This window comes from Leptopilina heterotoma, unplaced genomic scaffold, assembly GCF_015476425.1.
Source record: "Leptopilina heterotoma isolate Lh14 unplaced genomic scaffold, ASM1547642v1 Lhet_232, whole genome shotgun sequence".
In the NCBI taxonomy this organism is placed as follows: domain Eukaryota; kingdom Metazoa; phylum Arthropoda; class Insecta; order Hymenoptera; family Figitidae; genus Leptopilina; species Leptopilina heterotoma.
The window spans coordinates 602,499-625,037 of NW_025110949.1; the positions used below are offsets into that span (position 1 = coordinate 602,499).

The following is a 22,539-nucleotide window of genomic DNA, read 5'->3' on the forward strand; positions in this document are numbered from 1 at the left end:
TAGAAAGCAGTGAAAGATGAGGGAAAGAAAATACGAAATTTTGTGTGACAACTCTGAATTTAAAAGAAATGATTTTTTTGCGATTCAAACTCGAACTGAGAAGTCTGTTAAAGAATATAATATTTGAATTATCTGCCTGAAATTACTGCAGGTGAAATGAAATAGAATAGGTAAAAAATTGAAAAAAATGAAGTACTGCCAGCTGCGATTTTTAATTTCCGATTCTCCATTCCGGAAATTAAAAAAATATACCTTTGTTCTAGAAAGAAGAATAAATGGAGAATAATAGCTCTCTGGTATAATTTGTAGAAAATTAAAATAACTCGACAAATTTGAAAAATGATTGAAAAAAATGACACTAATTTTAATTTTAATTTTAATTTTAATTTTTTTTTTATTGTTTTTGAAAGAATAGAATTTTTTGCGAATTTATCAAGTTTTTTTTGCTCCTTTAATTAAAATTGAATTACATAGACTGCGCGGCAAGTTGGTTGTGCATAATATTTATTCGCACTTTTATTTTCGAATTTAACAGATGAATTGAATTTCCTGGTTCTCTGCCCTTTATTATTCAAAGCTCGGATGCCAAATGCGAAATAAGAAGTGTCTTTGAAATTGTTAGCGCGCTTTTAATAGTTCCGCTGCGTTAGCTCATTTATAGTTCGCGTGTAATGCATTTTCATTGTATACTTATATTGTAGAAAACAAAAAGTGATTGTTGTTATTACAGCAAATTTGTAAATGAGTAATAATTTTTTCATTATTCTCATTTTTAAAATTCAGCCCCTGGCTTGGCATCCGGAAATAGCGCAACAGAAAACAACAACAAACGGGAATAATAAAAGTCCACTAATAATAGCGTTATAATGAGAAATTGCTCTTTTATACCGCCCAACAAAAAATTTATTTTAATAATTCTCTAAATGCTATTTTTATCGATATTCATCTAATACGTGGGCATGAATATTATTTTAGAATTGTTTTTCCCCAATTCCACATAATATAATAAAAATTGTTATCGAATTTAACAGGAAGTTTAAATTTTCAATAAGTTTTGAGGCGACGGAATTATTCTTGTTATTGTATTAATTCAAATTTCGTTTTTTACTTTTTTTTTTTTGAGACGTCAATTTTACTGCACATTACAAGAGTGGAAAAAAAAATTCAAGGTCATAAATATTAAATGTTATAATTTTAAATGAAAACTAAATAACTGAATTATTTATTATTTTACACAATCAAATTTCACTTGGCAAATATTTTTTTATTAGAAATACAAAAAATAGGTTTGATTGTGCTGGTATTTTATTCCATTCTTTAAAAATTTGATTCACCTTTTATCCGAAATTGAACTTATTAATTATAAATTTAACTTAAATATAATCTTCATAGTCCTTCAAATCGTTGCCAAGTTCTGGTACCTTTGCGCATATTTTCACTGGGTTAACTTCATGTTCAGATTTCATGAATACTTTGCTTCCTTATAGTTATAAGTTTTTATGTTCTATAACAAAAATATTAATTTCTTACCAAAACATGTCCACGTGGACAGTTATAGGGGAGGGGGGGGGAGTAAAAAAATAAAAAAAAAAATTGTTCCATATCAAAATTTTGAAAAATGAAAAAATTTGAATTTTGTCTGACCAAATTCAAATTAAATTTTAATTTTAATTATAATATTAATCTAAATCGTAAATTTTAATTTTTAATATAAGAAAAAACAAAAAAAACAATTTAAAAAATTTTTGAAATCAAAAATCAAATTTGCAAAAAGGAAAGAACAAATAAAAATTGAAAATTCACTGTGAATGAAAATAATTTGATATTTTGTGTCAATGTAAATTGAAAATATTCAAGATAGAATAAAAATTTAAAATTAGATGTCGAATGTTTAGAGTGAAAAATAATATGAAACTGAATTTAAAAAAAAATTGAGAAATTCAAATTTTATTAAATGACCATATTAAAAATAATTATTTTTTGTAGATATTTGAGTTTAAATTATTTAGGTTAAATTTTTATTTTGTGTAAATATCATAAAATGTGAATTTTTTTTTTATCATAAATGTCAAATTTTCTATTGAAAAAATGACAGTATTTTTTAAATAGTTTTTGAAAGATAATAATTTTTCACTTATATACAAATTAAGAAATTTCCAAACAATTATTAAAGGGGAAATCTTTTAAAAATGATTTAATTTTTTTCCATTTCCAAACTTTCGATATTTAATTATTTTTACAGATTTATTGAAAGTAATCAAATTGATAATAAAGTGGATCAAATATTGATGTCAAAAATTTGGATCAATTTTTTATTTGATCCACATTTTTGGTATTAATTCGTTGCAATTTGATACTTTTTAGTTAACAGTGTTCTAAAATTTTTGATTAAATTTCTTCTCTAAATCAATTGTATTCAATAATTTTCTGAAAGTTCTTTGAGAATTCAATTTCTTAAATATAAAAATTCAACTTTTTATAATTATTCATCGCCGGTTTTTAAATTATTTAGGTGAATTAAGAATTATTGAAAATACTTAGCCAAAAGCATTGAAAATAATTTATTTTTAGAAAATTTAAAATTTACTTTATAATTTTGAAAATAATTGAATTTTTAAAAATATTTCAAGAAAATATTTAAATATAATTTACATTCGAAAGAATTTCATTTAAATAAAATTATAAAAATAAAGATTTTGTCATAAAATGTCATAAATTGTCATCAATTTTAAAAAATTGGGAAAAAAATTCTTAAAATTAGTTTTTTAAAAATAATTTTTAATATTTTTTGAAAGTTAATGTAATTTTTCGAAAATAAAAATTATTTTCACAGATTTCTTGAAAGTATTGAAAATAATTGATTTTTAGAAAATTTAAAATTTACTTTAATTTGAGAACAATATTGAATTCTTAAAAATATTTCTAGAAAATAATTAAATGTAAATTACTTTAGAAATAATTTTATTTTTCATAAAAAAAAACTTTTAAAAAATTGTGAAAAGAAATTCTTAAAATTAATTTTTTAAATAGAATTTTTAATATTTTTTGAAAGGTAATGTAATTTTCTGAAAGTAATACTGAATTTTTTATAAAAAGATTTTCAGAGTTTTAATAATTCTAAACAATAAAATTTTTTTAAAATTTGAATATAATTATTTTTTGTAAATATTTGTCGTAAAAAATTTAATTTACATATCCTTTTTTTAAACTATTTTTTTTTAAATAAAATTAGCAATTTTAAAAATAATAGAATTTGATAATTTTCTAATTTAAATTTTTGTTGAAAAGAACTAAAAAAATTTAATTTTAGAGAAATTGCAAATAATTGCAGAAATTCAATTATTTTTAAGAAAAGAATAAAATTCAACTAAGTACAAAATTTGAAAAAAAAATTTTCGCAAAAATCCCAATTATCTTTATAAATAACAAAATTCTTCTCCAAAGTTCAATTATTTTCATAAATGTCAAAAAAATTCTTGTTCTAATTTCAATTATTTTCAAAATTTTTGAAAACAATTGAATTTTATGAAGAAGAATTTTATTAAAAGTGAATTGAAAATAGAATTGAAATCTTGCGAAGAATTTTACTATTTATAAAAATTGTTGAATCGTTTTGAAGAATTTATTAAAATTTTAGGACAGAATTGAAATTTATGAAAATATTTAAAAATATTTGAATTCATCCGAGGAATTCAATTAAAAATTCAATTAAAAATGTTTTGAAAATCATTGAATTTCTGCAAGGATTTTACTATTTATAAAAATAATTAAATTATTGCGAAGAATTTTACTATTTTTAAAAATAATTGAAATGTTTCGAAGAATTTATTAAAATTTTAAGAAATAATTAAATTGTTATGAAGAATTTTATAGAAATATTTGAAAATAATGAAATTTTTTCGAGAAATGTTTCGAAGAATTTTATTAAAATTTATGGAAATATTTTTAAAAATATTTGAATTCATCCGAGGAATTCAATTAAAATTATTTTGAAAATCATTGAATTTTTGTAAAGATTTTACTATTTAAAAAAATAATTGAATTGTTCCGAAGAATTTATTAAAATTAATATTAATTATTATTAATATTAATTATTTTTAATTATCAATTATAATATTAATTCGAATTGGCAAAATGTTTTGAAACCTTTAGTATAAAGTTAGCCATTGTGTATTTATTTTTTTATTATCGGAGAAAATCAGAAAAATGATGAGATAATGGAGGAGAAAAATAGAAAATGAGGTAAACTTGACTCATAAACTTGTCTAATGTCGTTGGTGGTACTAAAAATTAGATAAGATTACAAACTGCAAGTGTCGCGTATTCAAACTTTTGATACAACAACTTATAAATCCAAGCCAGGAACAAAGATTTATGTTACGTGGTTGAAAATGTAACTTAAATCCTTTTTCGCCGCGCCGACGACTGGTTTCAGTTGTCAAAGACAAAGTAGGATTTGATTTCCCGCAGGGATGAAACCTTTTCCGCTTCAGAATTTTCATTTTCTTCCTTCCTTTTAAAACAAGTATTTTTTCAGTGAATGTCACATTTGAAATAACGTCAAGAGCTTTTCTTCGTTTCAAACGAAACAATTTCAATATTATTATTATTATATTAATTTTCAAACAGAGATTCTATTGTTCTTCGAATATTTGAATAAACTTTTGCAACATTTAAGTTTGCTTAAATTCAAGATAAGATTTCAAAATTTTTAGTTTAAATTTAGATCTTCCCAATAAAGTCAATTTTCTTATCTTATGTTTTCGTAGAATAAAAAAACGTTTTCAAGGGAATATTTTTTTTTAAAGGCGATATTATTGTCAATACACCCAATGTGTATTATTATTATATTTTTTATCATTATTATTATTATTATTATTATTATTATTTTTATTTTTATTTTTATTTTTTTTTTTATTTTTTTTTTATTTATTTTATTTTTTTTTACTTTTTCGACTTTTTTATGAAAAAATGCGACTAATCGACATTTTCGAAATTTTTTTTTAGTAAAATGCGACTGAAATTTAAAAAATTTTTTAAATTTACAGCAAAAAGTTTTAGTAAAAAAAATGTTCGGTTACATTTATTTACAAATTTCTTTCAAATTTTTCGAAAACATCAATAACTTCTTTTTTAAAAAAACATTTAATTATTATTCTTCCCTAGGAATTAAAATTCTTCAAAAGATTCAAATTCAAACCTTTTTGAAATTAAACAACTTATAAAAAATTGTTATAAAACATGACCGAGTGATAAAATCATTATTTTATATAATAAAACTTCATAAAAAAAAAAATTTTTTTAATTATTTTTTATGAAAATAATTGAATTATAAGGAAGAAACTTTATAAAACATTAGTAAGTAATTGAATTTTGATATTTACAAAGATAATTGAAATTTTGAGGAGTATTTAAAAAAAATGTTGAAAATAATTGAATTTTGAAAGAATTCTATCAGAACTTTTAAAAATAATCAAATTTCCAGTATGAATTTTATTATTTATGAAAATAATTAAAAGTTTGACGTGAAATTTGAAAAAATTGAAAACAATTGAAAATAATTGAAAATAATTTTAGGATGAATTTTATTATTTATAAAGATAATTAAAATTTTGACAAGAATTTTATTAAATTTTTTGCAAATAATTGAATTTCAGAGAAGAATTTTATTATTCATAAAAATAATTGAAATTAAGAACAGATTTTTTTAAAAATGTTTAAAAGTAATTGAATTTTGCAGAAAAATTTTGATATTTATATAAAGATAATTGAAATTTTTATAGAAGAATTTAAAAAAAAATTTTTTGAAAATAATTGAATTTCTGCGAATTTTTTCGAAACAACTTTCATTGAATTTCTCGAAAAAATTTCATTATTTTCAAATATTTCTATAAAATTCTTCATAACAATTTAATAATTTTTTTTAATTTTTAATAAATTCTTCGAAACATTTCAACTATTTTTATAAATTAATAGTAATACTCTTCGCATTAATTCAATTATTTTTATAAATAATAGTAAAATCCTTGCAGAAAGTCAATGATTTTCAAAACATTTTTAATTGAATTTTTAATTGAATTCCTCGGATGAATTCAAATATTTTTAAATATTTTCATAAATTTCAATTCTGTCCTAAAATTTTAATAAATTCTTCAAAACAATTCAACAATTTTTATAAATAGTAAAATTCTTCGCAAGATTTCAATTCTATTTTCAATTCACTTTTAAAAAAATGCTTCTTCATAAAATTTAATTGCTTTCAAAATTTTGAAAATAATTGAAATTAGGACAAAAAATTTTTTTGACATTTATGAAAGTAATTGAATTTTGCAGAAGAATTTTGATATTTATAAAGATAATTGAAATTTTTAGAAGAATTTAAAAAAAAATTTTGAAAATAATTGAATTTCTGCGAATTTTGATATTTATAAAGATAATTGAAATTTTGAGAAGAATTTAAAAAATTTTTTTGAAAATAATTTAATTTCTGCAAAGAATTTTCTTATTTTTGATAATAATTGAATTTTGCAAAGAATTTTATCAGAACTTTTGAAAATAATTGAATTTTGCAAAGAATTTTATCTGAACTTTTGAAAATAATTAAATTTTTTTGATGAATTTTATTATTCATAAAGTTTTGACGAAAAATTTAAAAAAATTTTGAATATAATTGAATTTTTGCGAAGAATTTTATTAAATTTTTTTTTTAAATAATTGAATTTCGGAGAAGAATATTATTATTTATAAAAATAATTGACATTTTAAAGAGAATTGTTTAAAAAAATGTTATCGTTTTGGTTTCTTTTTTTTGGTACGAAAAAAATGGGAATACAGAAAGTTTTCATTCTTTTAAGGCATTCCAAGGTCAGAAAATTTTCATATTTTAAATACGAAAATCCAAAGTAGTTTTTAAAAATGAGAGAGAGAGAGAGCTCTTATTTTTTTCCTCCCAAAGACACGTGTTTTGAATCTTAATTTCAAGACTGCTTTAAAATCTCTTTATTAAAGTATTTTTCGGAGCAATTCTTAATTTTTATTTTTCAACGTTTCGTTTCAAGATATTCAAGTTAAGAATATATACAAACTTAGGAAAGAGATTTTTCTACATAGAAAAATATTAATTTTTAGATATTTTTTGTTTTTCCAGAATTTCAGGTTTGAGGGATTAAAATAAAATTATTTATTCATTTTTCATTGGTGGAAGAAAAGATACTTTTTACATATTTGAAGTTTTGTAATTTTTATAATGTGACAGCCTTTTAATGTTGTGGTTTTTTTTTCGTTTTTCCAAATAAGAGGAAGCTCTTCGTGTAATTGGTTTAATAATGATAGAGGTTCTTTATTTAATTAGTACTTTTTCAAGAGGTTTTAGTAGGTCACGTAAAAATGAGCTCCATTTTAAAGATAACAAAGTAACATGAAGATGATTAATTAAAAGTTGAAATAATAAGTCAATTTTTCGACCTGTGGGAAATATTGGAAATTTAATTTATTACGATCAAGATTAAGTCATTTTGAAATTGTATTTTTAAAAACCTTTTTATCAGCTGTGCAGTTGGCCACTCGGTTATGAGTCGCATGTGTGAAAGTGATGAACATTCGCAATCTCGACCTTTAGTTTTGATCGCCTTCTATGGTAACGCCTTGGCCATCGTTATATTAATCTGCACTGACACTCCCTTCAAAATACAGTTATGAATTTTTTCATTTTTTTCTACAGGTATTTTTTCAAAAATACTCAACTAAAATTTTCTTCATTTTATACACTTTCAGGGTTGATACAGGTCAGGGATTTTTACTAAAAGTACTAGAAAAAATTAAATATTCAGAATTTATAAGAAAATTCTGAATTCTTTTTTTTTGTGTATTTTTGTTTGTCTCATCAACTATGAAAATTACCACGAATTCTAATAAAAAACCTTCCATTTTTTCTATTTTTGCCAATAATTTCTTTTTAAATAACTTCATTCTTGAAAAACTATAATAGAATTATTACAAATAAATTATTCAACGAATTACTTTACTTAAATATTTAAATAATAAAAATTTCACAGAAATTCAATAATTTACCAATTTTTTTATAAATTTATTTTCAGTAATTCAATTATTTTCGTAAATAATAAAACTCAACGAAGAATTTAAATTATTTTTAATACAATTGGCTAAACCATTTTTTTAATTTTACTTTGATTTTCTTTTTGCCTGAGGACAATGAAGTTGTCTTTTCATAAAAAAGAAAACGTTTCATGATAAGAACAATTTTATTGCTCTAAATTGTCGGAATAAAAAATACAAAACGGCATTTGAGATTAAACATAATTGTTCGTTTTAAAGCAAAAGTCAAAGTTTCGAAAGTATAAAAAATAGCAAAACGGTTTTTTTTTTCAGAAAACAAAGTTTGTAATTATAATTTTAGTAAAATTAGTTGTAAATTTTGTTATAAAAAATTTATTACATCAATTAACTAATACGTTGTTGTAATTTTATTAAAACTCAAACTGAAAATTTGATTTTAACTAAAGATAAATTTTTAAACTGTTTTCTATAATAGAATTAAAAAACTGATAATTCACAAATTTCATTAAGTTCCAGAACAAATCATATTTCCTAAAATTATTTAATTTAATTGAAACTTGACAAAGAAAAATATTTAAGACTCCAATGAAGCCGTAAATACAATAATAAAATTGAAAAATAATTTTTTGGTTCATTATTTAAAAAAAAAAAAAATAAAGACCCGTGTCTTTTGTGAAACGTAATATGAAATGTAAACAAAAATTATTAAATTATTTTTTTGTAGCGTAAGGATTAAACATCCTTAGTATTGAAAAAATTATATTTTTCCCCTATTACTGTAATTTTCTAAATAAATTCGATTGCTTCTTGAAACATTTTCTCATTATCGTTTGATAGGCTATCAAATACTTGAGTCTTAACAGATATTTTGATAGGACAATCGAATTTGTCTGCAATATGCCTCGTGCTGCAAAACGAGAGTCAATTTCATTCTCATTAATTCTTAGGTATATCTAAAGGATGATCTTCAAAAGCCTTAATATGTTGAGAACGTTTGAATCACTTCCAACTCTGATGCTTTTTTCTATTTCCTAACCACTCAGATTTAGAATCATCGGGAGGTCAGTTTTATAAGCTCTTCTTTTTCTAATTCTTTCTCGTAATTTTTTACTTCAATTTTTCGTTTCTCTTAAATGAACAATGTTTTTCAAATTTTAATATTCCAGGGCTTTTTAAATTATCGAAAAAAAGAGCAGATCCCAAACAAAGATTTTGTTCCTAACAGCTTTTTACTTTTGATATATGCAAATAAAATTTACAGATTTTGGATTCATTTTTGTCAAAACTTTTTTTTTGATTCAGGCACAATGGGTAAAGTTTTATTAATTAACGAAATATTGTAAACATGCTCATAAATTATTTAATACTCATTATTTCTTGAGTTGATTGCAAAAAAACAAAATTTGGATTAATAAGAACCAATTTTTAGCAATTGTTTTCATTTGAAAAGTTAGTTTTACGAAAATTTGTACCAATAAATACTGCCAGCAAGTTTTAAATAAATTGTAAGTATGTAGAACATATTTTCTAGATTCGCGTACTAAACGAGAATTTTTTAAAATTTTAAACCGAAAAACTGATTTCATTGTTTCATTTGCAAACTGACATAATATGACAATCGTGGTAAAATTCTATGGAAGGCCAAAGAAATATATTTATAAAAACCCTGATTATTATTTTTTGTTCTTCAGTATTTTTATCTTTAGCATTTTTTTTTTTTACTACTTTTTCGCCTTTACTATTTTTTATTGAAAATGCGTGGAGCAGTATTTTTAAAAAATTATTTATAGCATACTATCGAGATTGCTTTTAGATTTTTTTCAAAATCATAAATAATTTATCGCAGCAGCAAAAAGTTATCGAGTTTCTTATTGAGACCGTGTAGCTTGTAAAATTCGTTATTTAACTTGACGAGGTTAATTAAGGTGATTGGTAATTATAAAAAATAATTATGAAAATTAAAGCAAGTGAGGATTACAAATAAGGGTCCGAATTTCGAGGAAAATACGATTTCGGGAGCGGAAGAGAGTGATTCTCACCTCACACCTGACTCGCCTGTGCACGCGTACTATCTAAAAATAAGAGCCCCTATCGTGCCCTGACGTCAGAAGTATCTCATCTCCGAGTGGAGGTTAATATTGTATAAACATTGCTGGTGTTGGAGTCGAATCAAAGACTGCAAGTGACACTACACCAACATCCGAGTGGACTGCCCTCTTCTTTATTTTGCAATATCATTTCCTTTTAAATTCTTTTCATTTCGCAGTGAAGAAAAGAATTTCTTTCAAGAAACTAAATTTTCACTGAATCAACCAAATGAATGCATTTGCTATACAGTTGACAAAATTTTTTCTTGGAACGAAAAATTTATTACAGACTTCGTACTCGATAATTGCCTTTAAAAAAAGTGGCTATCGAAAAATTAAATTTGACGACTCAATTTTTTCACATAATTTCTCAATTAACATTCAAAAATAGAATCATTTTTTAAAAATAAATATTTAATTACATAGTAAATTTTTCATAGAAATTCAATTTTTTGAAATACAATTTTAATAAAATTCTTCTCGAAAATTCAATTATTTTTTAAAATTTTTCAAAAATCAAGAGTCCAATTATTTCAGAAATAATTAAATAGTCGATTTACTGAAAATCATTGAATTCTTGTAAAGTATTTATAAAAAAATTTTAAAATAATTGAATTCATTTCAAGAATTTTATCAACATTTTTTTTCAATAATTGAATTCTTTTGAGAAAATGTAATTAAAATTGTATTGTATTAATTACCTATTTATCTTTCCACAGAAATAAAAATATTTTTAATGCTTTCAGTGTAAATCCTTTTTGAAATTTTGTTCTGAAAATCTATTCGCAGTTTGAAGTTAGTTGTTATTTGCTTTTTTGTTTCTTAACACTTTTAATAATTTTTCTTTTTAAATACCTATTTTTAATTTAAAAATTATTATTCTATCATCGAATTGTTCCAAAGAATTTTACAAAAATTTCGATGATAATAGAATTCCTTTGAAGAATTTTATTATTTAGGAAAATAATCGAATTCTCGTAAAGAATTTTATTAAAATTTTTTAAAATTCCAATTACATTTTTTTTTTTGAAAAATTTCTTTAAATTTTTTTTTAAATAATGGAGTTTCTTTAATAATTTTAATTAAAAATTTTGAAAATAATTTAATTTTATCAACAATTTCTTTCAAGTTTTTTAAATAATCGTGTTTATTATTGAAATTTATTTGAAGAAATTAAATATTTAATTATATTGAATTTTATTAAAATTTTTGAAAATAATTCAATTCTTTTGAAAAATTTTATAAAAATTGTATTAAAAATAATAATTGAATTGTTTCGAAGGATTAATTAAAAGTTTAGAAAATAATTGAATTATATTGAAATTTTTTTATGAGAACAAATTGAGAAAAAAATTGAATACTTTCATGAAATTGTTTTGAATAGAATTGAATTGAATAGAATTGTATTTTACATTTCATAAAAATAATTGAATTGAATAATTGAAATAATTAAATTATTTCAAAAAATTCACGCCTCTGTAATATTTAATTATTTTCTAAAATTTTAATTGAAATTTTAAGAAAATTTAATCATTTTGATTACAAAAATAAATATAATTTATTCAATATTTGAATATGTTTCTTAAAACTGAATTTTTCTAAAGAACTTTATCAAAATTTTTGAAAATAATTAAATTCTTTGAAGAAATTTAATTTTAAATGTATGGATTTGAATATTCTCAAAGACCTTTTTTAAAAATTATTAAAAATGATTAACTTAAAGAAAACATTTTAGTTAAAAATTCTAGAAAACAATAATTGAATTAGAATGAAGTTCAATTATTTTCAAAAAATTTCAATAAAATTCTTGTTAAGTATTTAAAAAAAATTTCAAAATAATTGAATTCGTTTCAAGAATTTTATCAAAATTTTTTTAAAAAATTGAATTCTTTCGAGAAAATTTAATTAAAATTGTATTGAAAATAATCAACATTCTTGAAAATTGTTTGTGTTAAATATTTACAATTTTAAAATTAATGTACTGACAATCATTGGATTCTTGTGAATTATTTATCAAAAAAATTGAAAATAATTGAATTTTATGAAGAATTCAATTATTTTTAATAATTGTAATAAAATTCTTTAACAATTTTTTTTAAATAATAAAAATCTTCGTAAAAAAATCAATTACTTTTATTTAAATAATACAATTTTTATTAGGATTTCACTTATTTTCAATTCCATTTTTAAATGCTATCTTCGAAAATTTCAATTATTTTTAAAAATCTTGTAAAAATTACCCGCGAAAATTCAATTATTTGAAAAAAAATATAATTGAATTTTTCACAGAAGTTCAATTAATTAAAAAAACTTTAAAATCCAATTCAAGAATTCAATTATTTTTAGAAATAATGAAATTTTCGCTGGAATTGAATTATTTTAAATACAATTTTAATTGAATTCCAGGAAAAATTCAATTATTTTTCAACATTTTTTTAAAATTCTTCGAAAGAATTCAATAATATCAAAAAAAAATAGTAAATTTTTCATAGAAATTCATTTTTTTTAAATACAATTTTAATAAAATTCTTCACGAAAATTGAATTACTTTTTTTAAATTTTGGAAAAATTCAATTCTTTGTTGAAATAATAAATTTTCACGCAAGTATTCGATATTTAAAAAAGTTTCAAGAAACTTCTATTCAAGAGTCGAATTATTTCAGAAATAATTAAATAGTCGATTTACTGAAAATCATTGAATTCTTGTAAAGTATTTATAAAAAATTTTAAAAATAATTGAATTCATTTCAAGAATGTTATCAACATTTTTTTTGAATAATTGAATTCTTTCGAGAAAATGTAATTAAAATTGTATTGAAAATAATTTAATTCTTGGCAAGATTTTTATTAAAATTCTTTTAAAATAATTGAATTTGTTTTTTAAGATTTTATTTCAATATTCTTGAAAATAGTGGAGTTTATTTAAATAATTTTTACAATTATTTTCAATATTTGTCATAAAAATTCTTTGCAAAAAGTCAATTTATATATAAAAAAGAAACCTTCGTAAAAAATTCAATTATTTTTATAAATAATAAAATTTATTCTTATTAGGATTTTACTTATTTTCAATACAATTTTAATTGATTTTTTAAAGAATTTCAATTATTTTTAAATTTTCTAATAAAAATTGATTTTCATTTCATAAAAATGAATTTTAGTTTAAAACTTTAAATTATAGATAATAAATTAATAATTGAATATTAAAAGCATTATAGCGTTAATTTTTAGAAATAATTTAATTTTGAAAAAGGTTTCAAATTAAAATCTTTGAAAATTTAAATTTTTTATACTTTTGACTTACAATTCTGTGAAGAATTAATTTTTTTTCGAAAAGTTTCATTGAATATTTTTGAAATTATTTCAAGTTTTTATAATTTTTATAATTTTTTTAGATTGAATCAGAATATTTTTTAGGATCAAGAAAAAAGTGAAAATTTTGTCTGGAAATAATTAGTCTAATCAGTCAATATATATTTTTTGCCAAAAGTGTAATTTTACAAGAAATCATGTGAATTGAACAGATTTTAAGATTTTCCAACTCGACGACTTGTCGAAAATAAAAAAGCCATGTGAAGGAAATTTCGACTTTTTGGAAAATTGCCAGATTTGTTTGTGTTTGTTTATTTTTTTTGCGCAAAGAGAGACTAGACGATCTGTGTTTGAAATTTAGAAGTAAGCAATTGATGACTTGTCAGTCAAGAAGGTAAATGTTCTTGTTCTGTCTGTTCCAGAAATCATTGGGAGTGACGGAAGCGGACCAGCCAACACAAGCTCACCAGGAAACAAGAGACGGGGTTTCAGTTCGTAAGTTTGGCCTCCTTTTCAACGACGGGATTGTTTTATTTTTATATTTTTATTGGGAAATGGGGAATGCTGTTTTGTTCAAATAAACTAGACAGAGCGAATTCTATTGTATCTGGTTTTTTTTTCATTTTTTTTCTTTTTTTTTTTTCAAGGAAAGCCTGATGTGAATGAGATTGTTAGTAAGCCTCATTGTCAGGATTATTGACGAAGTTATAAATACGCTTCAGAAAATAGAATTCTTATTAAGAAATAATAAGAATTTTTTTTATAGGTATATATGGCTTGCCTTTTATCTGATACTTTTAATTACTTCCAAAGCTTTTCACTTGCCATGCATTTTGTTTCAATGAAATACTATTTGCTGTACAGTCAAAGTTATTTAAGTGCAATTCAAAAATATCTTTTTTGGTTCATTCAAAAAAGTAAATTTAATTTAATTTTTAATTGCATGTTAATTTTAAATTGTACATAAAATTTTTAAAATAGGTTTTAAAATAGGTTTTTTAGTTTAAATCGAAACAGAATTTATTTTTGAATTAAAATATTTTTCAAACAAATAGTTTTTTTAAATCAAGTATATTAAGATTTACTTTGAAAAAAATTGACAAAAATTATTTTTGGAGTAATTTTTAGCAAACAAATCAATAAAATTGGTCATGAAATATTTTAACTTTAAAATAAAAATTTTTTTGACAAAACTAAATCCGAAATTTCTGAAAAATGTATTTTTATGTTTAGAAAAAATTGTCGGCTTAAAAATTTTTTTTACCTATTATTGAAGTATTTTTTTTTTTAATCTTGAATTAAACATTAAAATTATTATTTTGGCCTTTTTCTGACTATTTTCAAAAAATACGACTTTTTTCGACATTTTTCGACTTATTTTCAATAAATGCGACTTTTTAAATTTATAAATACTGCAACAAAAAAAAATTATTTATTCTTATATAAAATGAAACTTATAACGATTTTTATAGTGTGAAAAATAACTATAATCAAAACTTTCAAAATTTATTTTTGAATAATTTCTTTTAAATAATTTAAATTTTTGAAATGTATAATAAAAAAATTTTTAAATAATTGAAATTTTGTAAATTTTTATAGAAAATAATCAATTTTTTTTAATATTCATTCATAATTTTGAAAATCAAATTTTTAAACATTTTATTTCCAAATTTTAAAAATAATTGACTTTTCTCAAAAATTTTATTGAAAAATCTACAATTCAAAATTTAAAAATGAAAATTTATGAACAATTATTTTCAAACAACTGTATTAAAATCTTTTTAGAAAAGTAATTCGCTGAATGTTTTTACTATAATTTTTTAAAATTCAATTAGTTCAATGACAATTAAAAAAGTTAAAATTAATTAATAATTTTAAGTTCAATTATTTTTAATTGAAATTCTTCAGAAAATTGATTAGTTTTTAAAATCGAAGAGATTTTTTTGAGAAATCCAATTTTAAAAAAACTAATTCTTAGAATTTCTCCATTATTTAATTTTTTTATAATTCAATTGTCTTCAAAAAAACTAAATTAGAATTTTTTTTTTACTTTTATATCTATCATTTAAATTAATTAAATTTTACAGAAATCATGCATTTTCGTAATTGTAAATAAAATTTGTCATAATAAACTTGATTATGTTTTAATATTTTCCGAAAATACTTTTAAAAAATTCTATTATTTATAAAAATTTTGACTCTAATTTCGATTGTTTGGAAAATTTTCAGTCTTACAGAATTAAAAAACTATTTATTAACTTTCAAAAATTAATTTCAAATATTTAAAATATTTAAAATCTTATTAAAAAAACTTTTTATTAATATTTTTTTAAAAATCAACTTCTTTGAATATTTTTTTTTTACTTATTTTCAATATGCTTTATTAAAAAAAACAATGAAGTGTTGCAGATACAATTTTTACAAGAAATCGAATTTTTTTATTTAAATTGCTTTTTTAATTAATTTTTTAAATTTATTTTTTACTTCCTTATTTTTATTTAAAAAAATTTTTTTTTTATTTTATTTAATTGCTTCAGAGACGAATTTAAGATAAAAATTCTAAAAATTGTTAAATTTTAAAAGAATTGCAGTTATAATTTTCAAATTTTTAATTTCTTTGAAATTATAAATAAACAAAATTAAAATTATTTTAAAAAATTTTTTTAACAATATTTTTGTCGAGAAAGAAATATTTTTTATAGTAAAAGAAAATTTGCTGACCAACTTTATTTTATGACGTTTGAAGTCATTAAAAGCAATAATTATAAAATAGGATATAATTATGAAAATAATTTTTTTAGTTTTTTAAAGTAGATCAGTTTAAAATGAAAATTTTTTTCCTTATTTTAGCAAGATTGTAAATTAAAATTTTTTAGTTTTTCCGCTTTTTTTTTAAATACCTACGCACTTTATTAATTCATGCAGAATTAAAGTTTACTTTATAATTCCAACAGTAAAGGTGAATCGGATTATGAGGAAATTTAATTAAACAAGAGAGGAGAGAAAAATAACCACAAGAATGAGCTTTAATTAAAATAATTTAATTTCATAATTCAATTTAGCTGGGTAATTCAACTTTTCCAAAGATCTACATTATTTCACATCTTAAAAATAATATTTCTTTATTAACTCTTCGTCACTACAATTTTTTTTTTGTATATAAACCGCATCAGTTAATTTAATTTTTATTAAAAATTATTTTACCTATATTTTTGTAGAAAAGAGAAAGAAAAATGAAAAAAAAACCCTCAAGCTAATGAGGTTTCCCATAATGTGGGACGGTTATTTCAAAGACGCAATTTCTGTCGCAACTTTTTTTTCAAACAGGAAAGAAATTATTAAATTTTCTTTTTCGGGTCAAAAATATAATAATAATAATAATAATAATAATATTTGAATTTTCCCAGAATTTTTCATGAAACAATTGTCAATTCAGAGTAAGTCTCACATTTTTTCATAGTTTTAAATTTATTTTTCAATAATAATATTTTTTTCAAGTATTTTATTACAATTTTTGAAAATCAACTTTTAAAAAATTTTAATTGCAAAATTTTTAAAATCATTATAAATTTATTCCTTTTTTTAAAAAATTTAAGTATTTTCAATATTTTTAATTATATATTTCCCAAAAATTCAACCTACATACAATAAATAATAGAATTAAAATTTTTAAGAATCATTTTTAATTTTTAATTAATTTTAATTTCTTTTTAATTCTTTAAAGAATTGATTATTTTTTTTATATTTTTCAAAAATTCAATTTTTTTTAAAAAGATTTTACCAAAATTTAATTGTTTAGAAATTTTTTAATTCTACGTAATTGAAAAACTATTTAAGAAAATTATTGTCCACGATTTTTCATGATAGAGGGAGGGAGGGGGGGGGGAGGTCAAAAAGTAATAAAAAATTGTTTACGTGGTAAAGTTTTATTAACAATGGTTTGAAACAATAATTTCGGAAGATGTTTTAATTTCTATATCTAGAAAACCGTTAATCTTGATCATATACAGAAAATCATTCACTTCATTATGAAGGCTAAAAAAGAGAAAGGAATTTTATTTTAATTCAATCTTTAATATAAGTTCTGCGGTCGAAGAACTATTATTTTCTAACTTAATACTTTGAGAAAAAGTTATATTCAATTTTGACGTTAATTTTTTTTGCAAATAGAATTAAAAAATCTAATTTATTCATCTTTATTGGGAAAATTGGGAAATTTTCATCAGCCCATGGATTTCACAATAAACTGGAGGTATTTTAGATGTAGCTATTAATATTTTCCTGCGAACATTTATTTGTATCACCTCTCGAAAATTAAGAAGCAAATTAACAAAAACGTAAAATTAAAAATTTTTTATTTTTCGTTAATTGTTTTAAGTACAATTTTTGTGAACAAAACGACATTATGCACATAATGTGAAAAAAAGAATTTTTTTCAAGAAATGGATTGTAAAATTGTCAATTGACAATCGAAAATAGTTATTTTTATCAACTTTTATGTAAAGAGTGAAAATGGTTTTTAGATATTTTTTTTAAAATAATTTTTCTTCTCTTATTTTACAATTAGTGAAAATTAAAAATCTCGGAAGCACTCGTTAATAGTTACACACTTGTTATTTTTAATCAATTGAAGTAAATATCGATTCAATTTTCCGCTGCTGACGTCAAATAAAAACGTGTAAATTTTTAAATACGCGGTTATTTTTATTCAAGTATTTCTATACTACTTATAAGTCAGGAAACTATTTATGTTTTAATAGTAAAAGAAAAAGGAGAAGTGTGACACGCGCGTTTGTTACCTATGGTTTTTACACTCTCCTATATTTATTTTTATAATATTTTTTTTTTATTTTTATACGTAAATATATATCAATTTAATATTTCTTTCAACTTTATTATATATATATATATATATATTAATTAATAAAAATCATAATAATATAATAATGTAATAATTAATAAAAATATTGTCTTTTATCACACAGATATTCAAAACGACAAAAAGCTTAAAAATTTTTGAAAAATTCTTTTTTGCCAATAAAAACTAAAAATATAAAATTTTAAATTTCCTTAAATTAACAGAGTTCGAAATTATTTAAAAGTTCAGTGCAATACACAATTTTGCTAGTTAATAATTTATTAATAATGAGGACAAAAAGAAGTTGAGCTAATAATTGACGATTATTTTTGTTTCCAGAAGAAAATGGCTTCCGCCTCCACTGCGTAAACTTAGTCAAGGAAAAGTTGAGAAGTCGTCGTCGACGGCGGACAGACCACCGCCTCCACCTCCACCGCCTCCGTTACTCAAGAAGACCAGTTCGGATAAAAGATTCAAACTTCCAAGTGGAGACAAATCGGCGGCTAGAGCGACGTCCGAGGGCGAGGAGGAGGAGGAATTGGGCTACGAGGACAGCGAAACGCCGGCCTTCCTCGAGCAGAACGGCGGCGAGGACGCTGAGGACGATCTGGAATTGCCGCCTCCCATGAAACCCATCACAGAACCAATTCTCGTGGCAACTGGAAACGGTCCTCCAGGTTCAACTGCCCCCGACGAATTGCCCGGAAAACGAGGCACCTCACTAGTAAGTGGCCGGCAAAATTCTAGCCATTCTTGCCATTTTCACTGGTGTCATGGTATTCATTAGCAAAATTCATTCGAATTCCACTTGGATTTTGCAACGTTTCGGAAATGAAACAAGTTTTTTTGCTTTCCGTGATCGAAAGCAATTTTTTTTTTCAAGGACAGTGTACAAAGATATTTTTAATTATATCAAGAAAATAATTTGAATATTACGTAAAATTTTTATTATTTTCTGACCGATTTTATTTTATGACTATAATCATAAAATATAAATTTATTTAATTATAAATATAAAAGTTAAATTACTTTGAATGCAAATTTTAAATATATTCGACAAAAAAATTGAAAGAATTCAATTATTTTCAAAAAATAATAAAATTCTTGTGATGAATTCAATTATTTCCAAAAAATAATAAAATTCTTGTGATGAATTCAATTATTTCCAAAAAATAATAAAATTCTTGAGACGAATTCAATTATTTTGAATTTAATTTTAATGAAATTGATTAAAGAAATTCCATTATTTTCGAAGCAACTTGAATTGAATTTCTCGAAAAAATTTCATTATTTTTATAAATAGTAAAATTCTTCGCAATTAATTCAATTAATTTTTTAAATAGTAAAATCTTTACAAAAATTCAATGATTTACAAAATAATTTTAATTGAATTCCTCGGATGAATTCAAATATTTTTAAATATTTCCATAAATTTAAAATATGTCCTAAAATTGTAATAAATTTTACGAAAGAATTTAACTATTTTTATAAATACAAAAATTCTTTGCAGGAATTAAATTATTTTGTAATCAAATTTAAATAAAATTACATAAAAGAATTTAATTGTTTTTCAAAAATTTCCGTAAAAATCAATTTCAACAAGAATTTAAAATTCTCTAAAAATAATTCAATAACAAAATATTTAAAAAAAATTCTATATAAAAGTTAAATTACTTTGAATGCAAATTTTAAATATATTCATCAAAAAGAATTGAAAGAATTCAATTATTTTCAAAAAATAATAAAATTCTTGTGATTCAATTATTTTGAATATACATAATTTTAATCAAATTCTTTAAAGAAATTCCATTATTTTCGAGGCAACTTTAATTGAATTTTTCGAAAAAGTTTCATTATTTTCAAATATTTCCATAAAATTCTTCATAAAAATTTAATTATTTCTTAAAATAACAAATTCTTCGAAACATTTTCATTATTTTTATAAATAGTAAAATTCTTCGCAATAATTCAATTATTTTTAGAAATAGTAAAATCCTTGCAGAAATTCAATGATTTTCAAAACAATTTTAATTGAATTCGTCGAAAGAATTCGAATATTTTTAAATATTTCCACAAATTTCAATTATGTCGTAAAATTTTAATAATTTCTTCGAAACAATTCAACTATTTTTATAAATAATAAAATTCTTCGCAAGATTTCAATTATTTTCAATTCACTTTTAATAAAATTCTTCTTCATCAAATTCAATCGCTTTCAAAATTTTCTATTAAAATTATTAAAGAAACTGTTAGTTTAAAAAAAATACAAAGAAATTCTTCAAAAGAATTTAATTAGGATTTTTTAAAATTTTAATAAAATTCTTTGCTAGAATTCAGTTATTTTCCTAAATAATAAAATTCTTTGAAGGAATTCTATTATCATGAAATTTTTTGATAAAATTCTTTGCAACAATTCGTTGTAAATTATTGTAAAATATCACTTTTAAAAAGTGGAGTAAAGTGTAATTTTGAAAAAGTTTCTTCAAAAAAAATTCTAAAATGAACAAAAATAAATTTTGAATATTTTTTGATCGTAAAAATATGACGGAGAAAAATTGACGTCTGTCAACAACATAAATTTTGATGGGTTAAAATTTCGCTGATCATTTCCCTTGAATTTATTTCAATTGGTTTATAGATCTATAACTTTTTCGTAGACTATATTTTAAAAAAATTATGTGTTTTTGAAAAATAAAAAAAAGCACATCTCTTTTGAAAAATAGAAATATTTATTGTCAAAATTGAACGTTATTTCTGAAACAAATTTTTGAAATAATTAATATTTTTCTTTACCTCCAATGTTGTTTGAAAATTGTAATTTTGATGAAAATAGTGAAGAGAAATATAACAAATTTTTAAAAATGTTTTCAGAAATAATTTGTGAGTAGTTAAATTTTTGAAATACTGTGTTAAATTTTTGAAATTATTTTATACAAAAATATTTGAAAATAATGAAAATTTTTCGAGAAATTCAATTAAAGTTGTTTTAAAAATAATGAAATTTCTTTAAAGAATTTGATTAAAATTAAGTATATTCAAAATAATTGAATAAGAATTTTATTATTTTTGAAAATAATTGAATTCTGTCAATTTTTTTTACGAACATATTTAAAAACTGCATTGAAAGTAATTTAATTTTGATATAGAATTTTTTTTAAATATTTTGAGAATGAATTATTTTTAGAGAATTTTAAATTCTGGTTGAAATTGCATTTTATGGAAATTTTTGAAAATAATTAAATTCTTCCATGTAATTTTATTTAAAAGATTAAAAATAATTTAATTCCTGCAAAGGAATTTATTTATAATATTTATAATTTATTCATAAAAATTTATAAAAATAGTTGAATTTTATTGTTTTGAAGAATTTATTAAAATTTTAGGAAATAATTGAAATTTATGGAAATATTTAAAAATATTTGTATTCATCCGAGGAATTCAATTAAAATTTTTTTTTGAAAATCATTGAATTTCTGTAAAGATTTTACTATATTTAAAAAAATAATTGAATTGTTTAGAAGGATTTTTTTTCGCTTTGTAAACGTTGCAAACTTCAGTTTTACATAAAAGAACTGTTTCAGATCCTAAAGAAGCAAAGGAGAATGAATAAAGAGCTGATATATATTTACACTGAAAATAGCTCATGTTTATCCTCCTTTATCTCTTATCTTACAATCATTTTGATTTTTCCTCGAATACTTTTTATATGAATTCCTGAAAGTGTTTTTTTCGCATTAAATCAAACTCTTTCTACTTTTAAATATTACAATCAGTAATATTTTTGTTTTTCACACGTTTTTAAAAATCGGTATCTCTTTTTAAAGAGAAACTCCTTTGAAGAAGGAAAAAAAAGAAGTTGGTTTGAAAATTTCGAAAATGAAGCTGAAGATATGGTGTAAAAAACATGTTTTTTTTTGGTCAAGTGTATTTTATTTTGTATTAGTATTTGTAATATTTGAAATTTGCAGAATACGGAGCGCACCATAAAATCTTTAGACGGTGCCACGCCGGCGGATATCGCCGAAATCGAACAAATCGTTAAGGAACGAATGGTAATTTTTTTTTTTTTGGAATTATTTTAGTGTTTTTTTGTGTCAATAAAAAAATGTGCCGCACATATATATTTTAATCTGCTTTTAAACGTTAATTGTATAAAAAATGTAAGTTGATGCTCAAGTCCCAGTAGAAAAGGAGAGAATTTTCTTT

At 21.2% G+C, this 22,539-nt stretch overlaps 1 protein-coding gene across 7 annotated transcripts in view; it reads left to right on the top strand.

The window, feature by feature from the left end:
* Positions 1-22,539, top strand: part of LOC122502536 (kalirin) — a 143,951-nt gene that overhangs the window by 96,238 nt on the left and 25,174 nt on the right. For 6 of the 7 annotated variants that reach the window (XM_043612644.1, XM_043612645.1, XM_043612647.1 and 3 more), the window contains 3 exons: positions 13,898-13,970; positions 18,673-19,057; positions 22,302-22,385. In XM_043612644.1, the coding sequence (XP_043468579.1) occupies positions 13,898-13,970; positions 18,673-19,057; positions 22,302-22,385 (542 nt within the window). The remainder of the gene's footprint in view (positions 1-13,897; positions 13,971-18,672; positions 19,058-22,301; positions 22,386-22,539) is intronic. The other variant, XM_043612646.1, reaches the window with a different exon arrangement.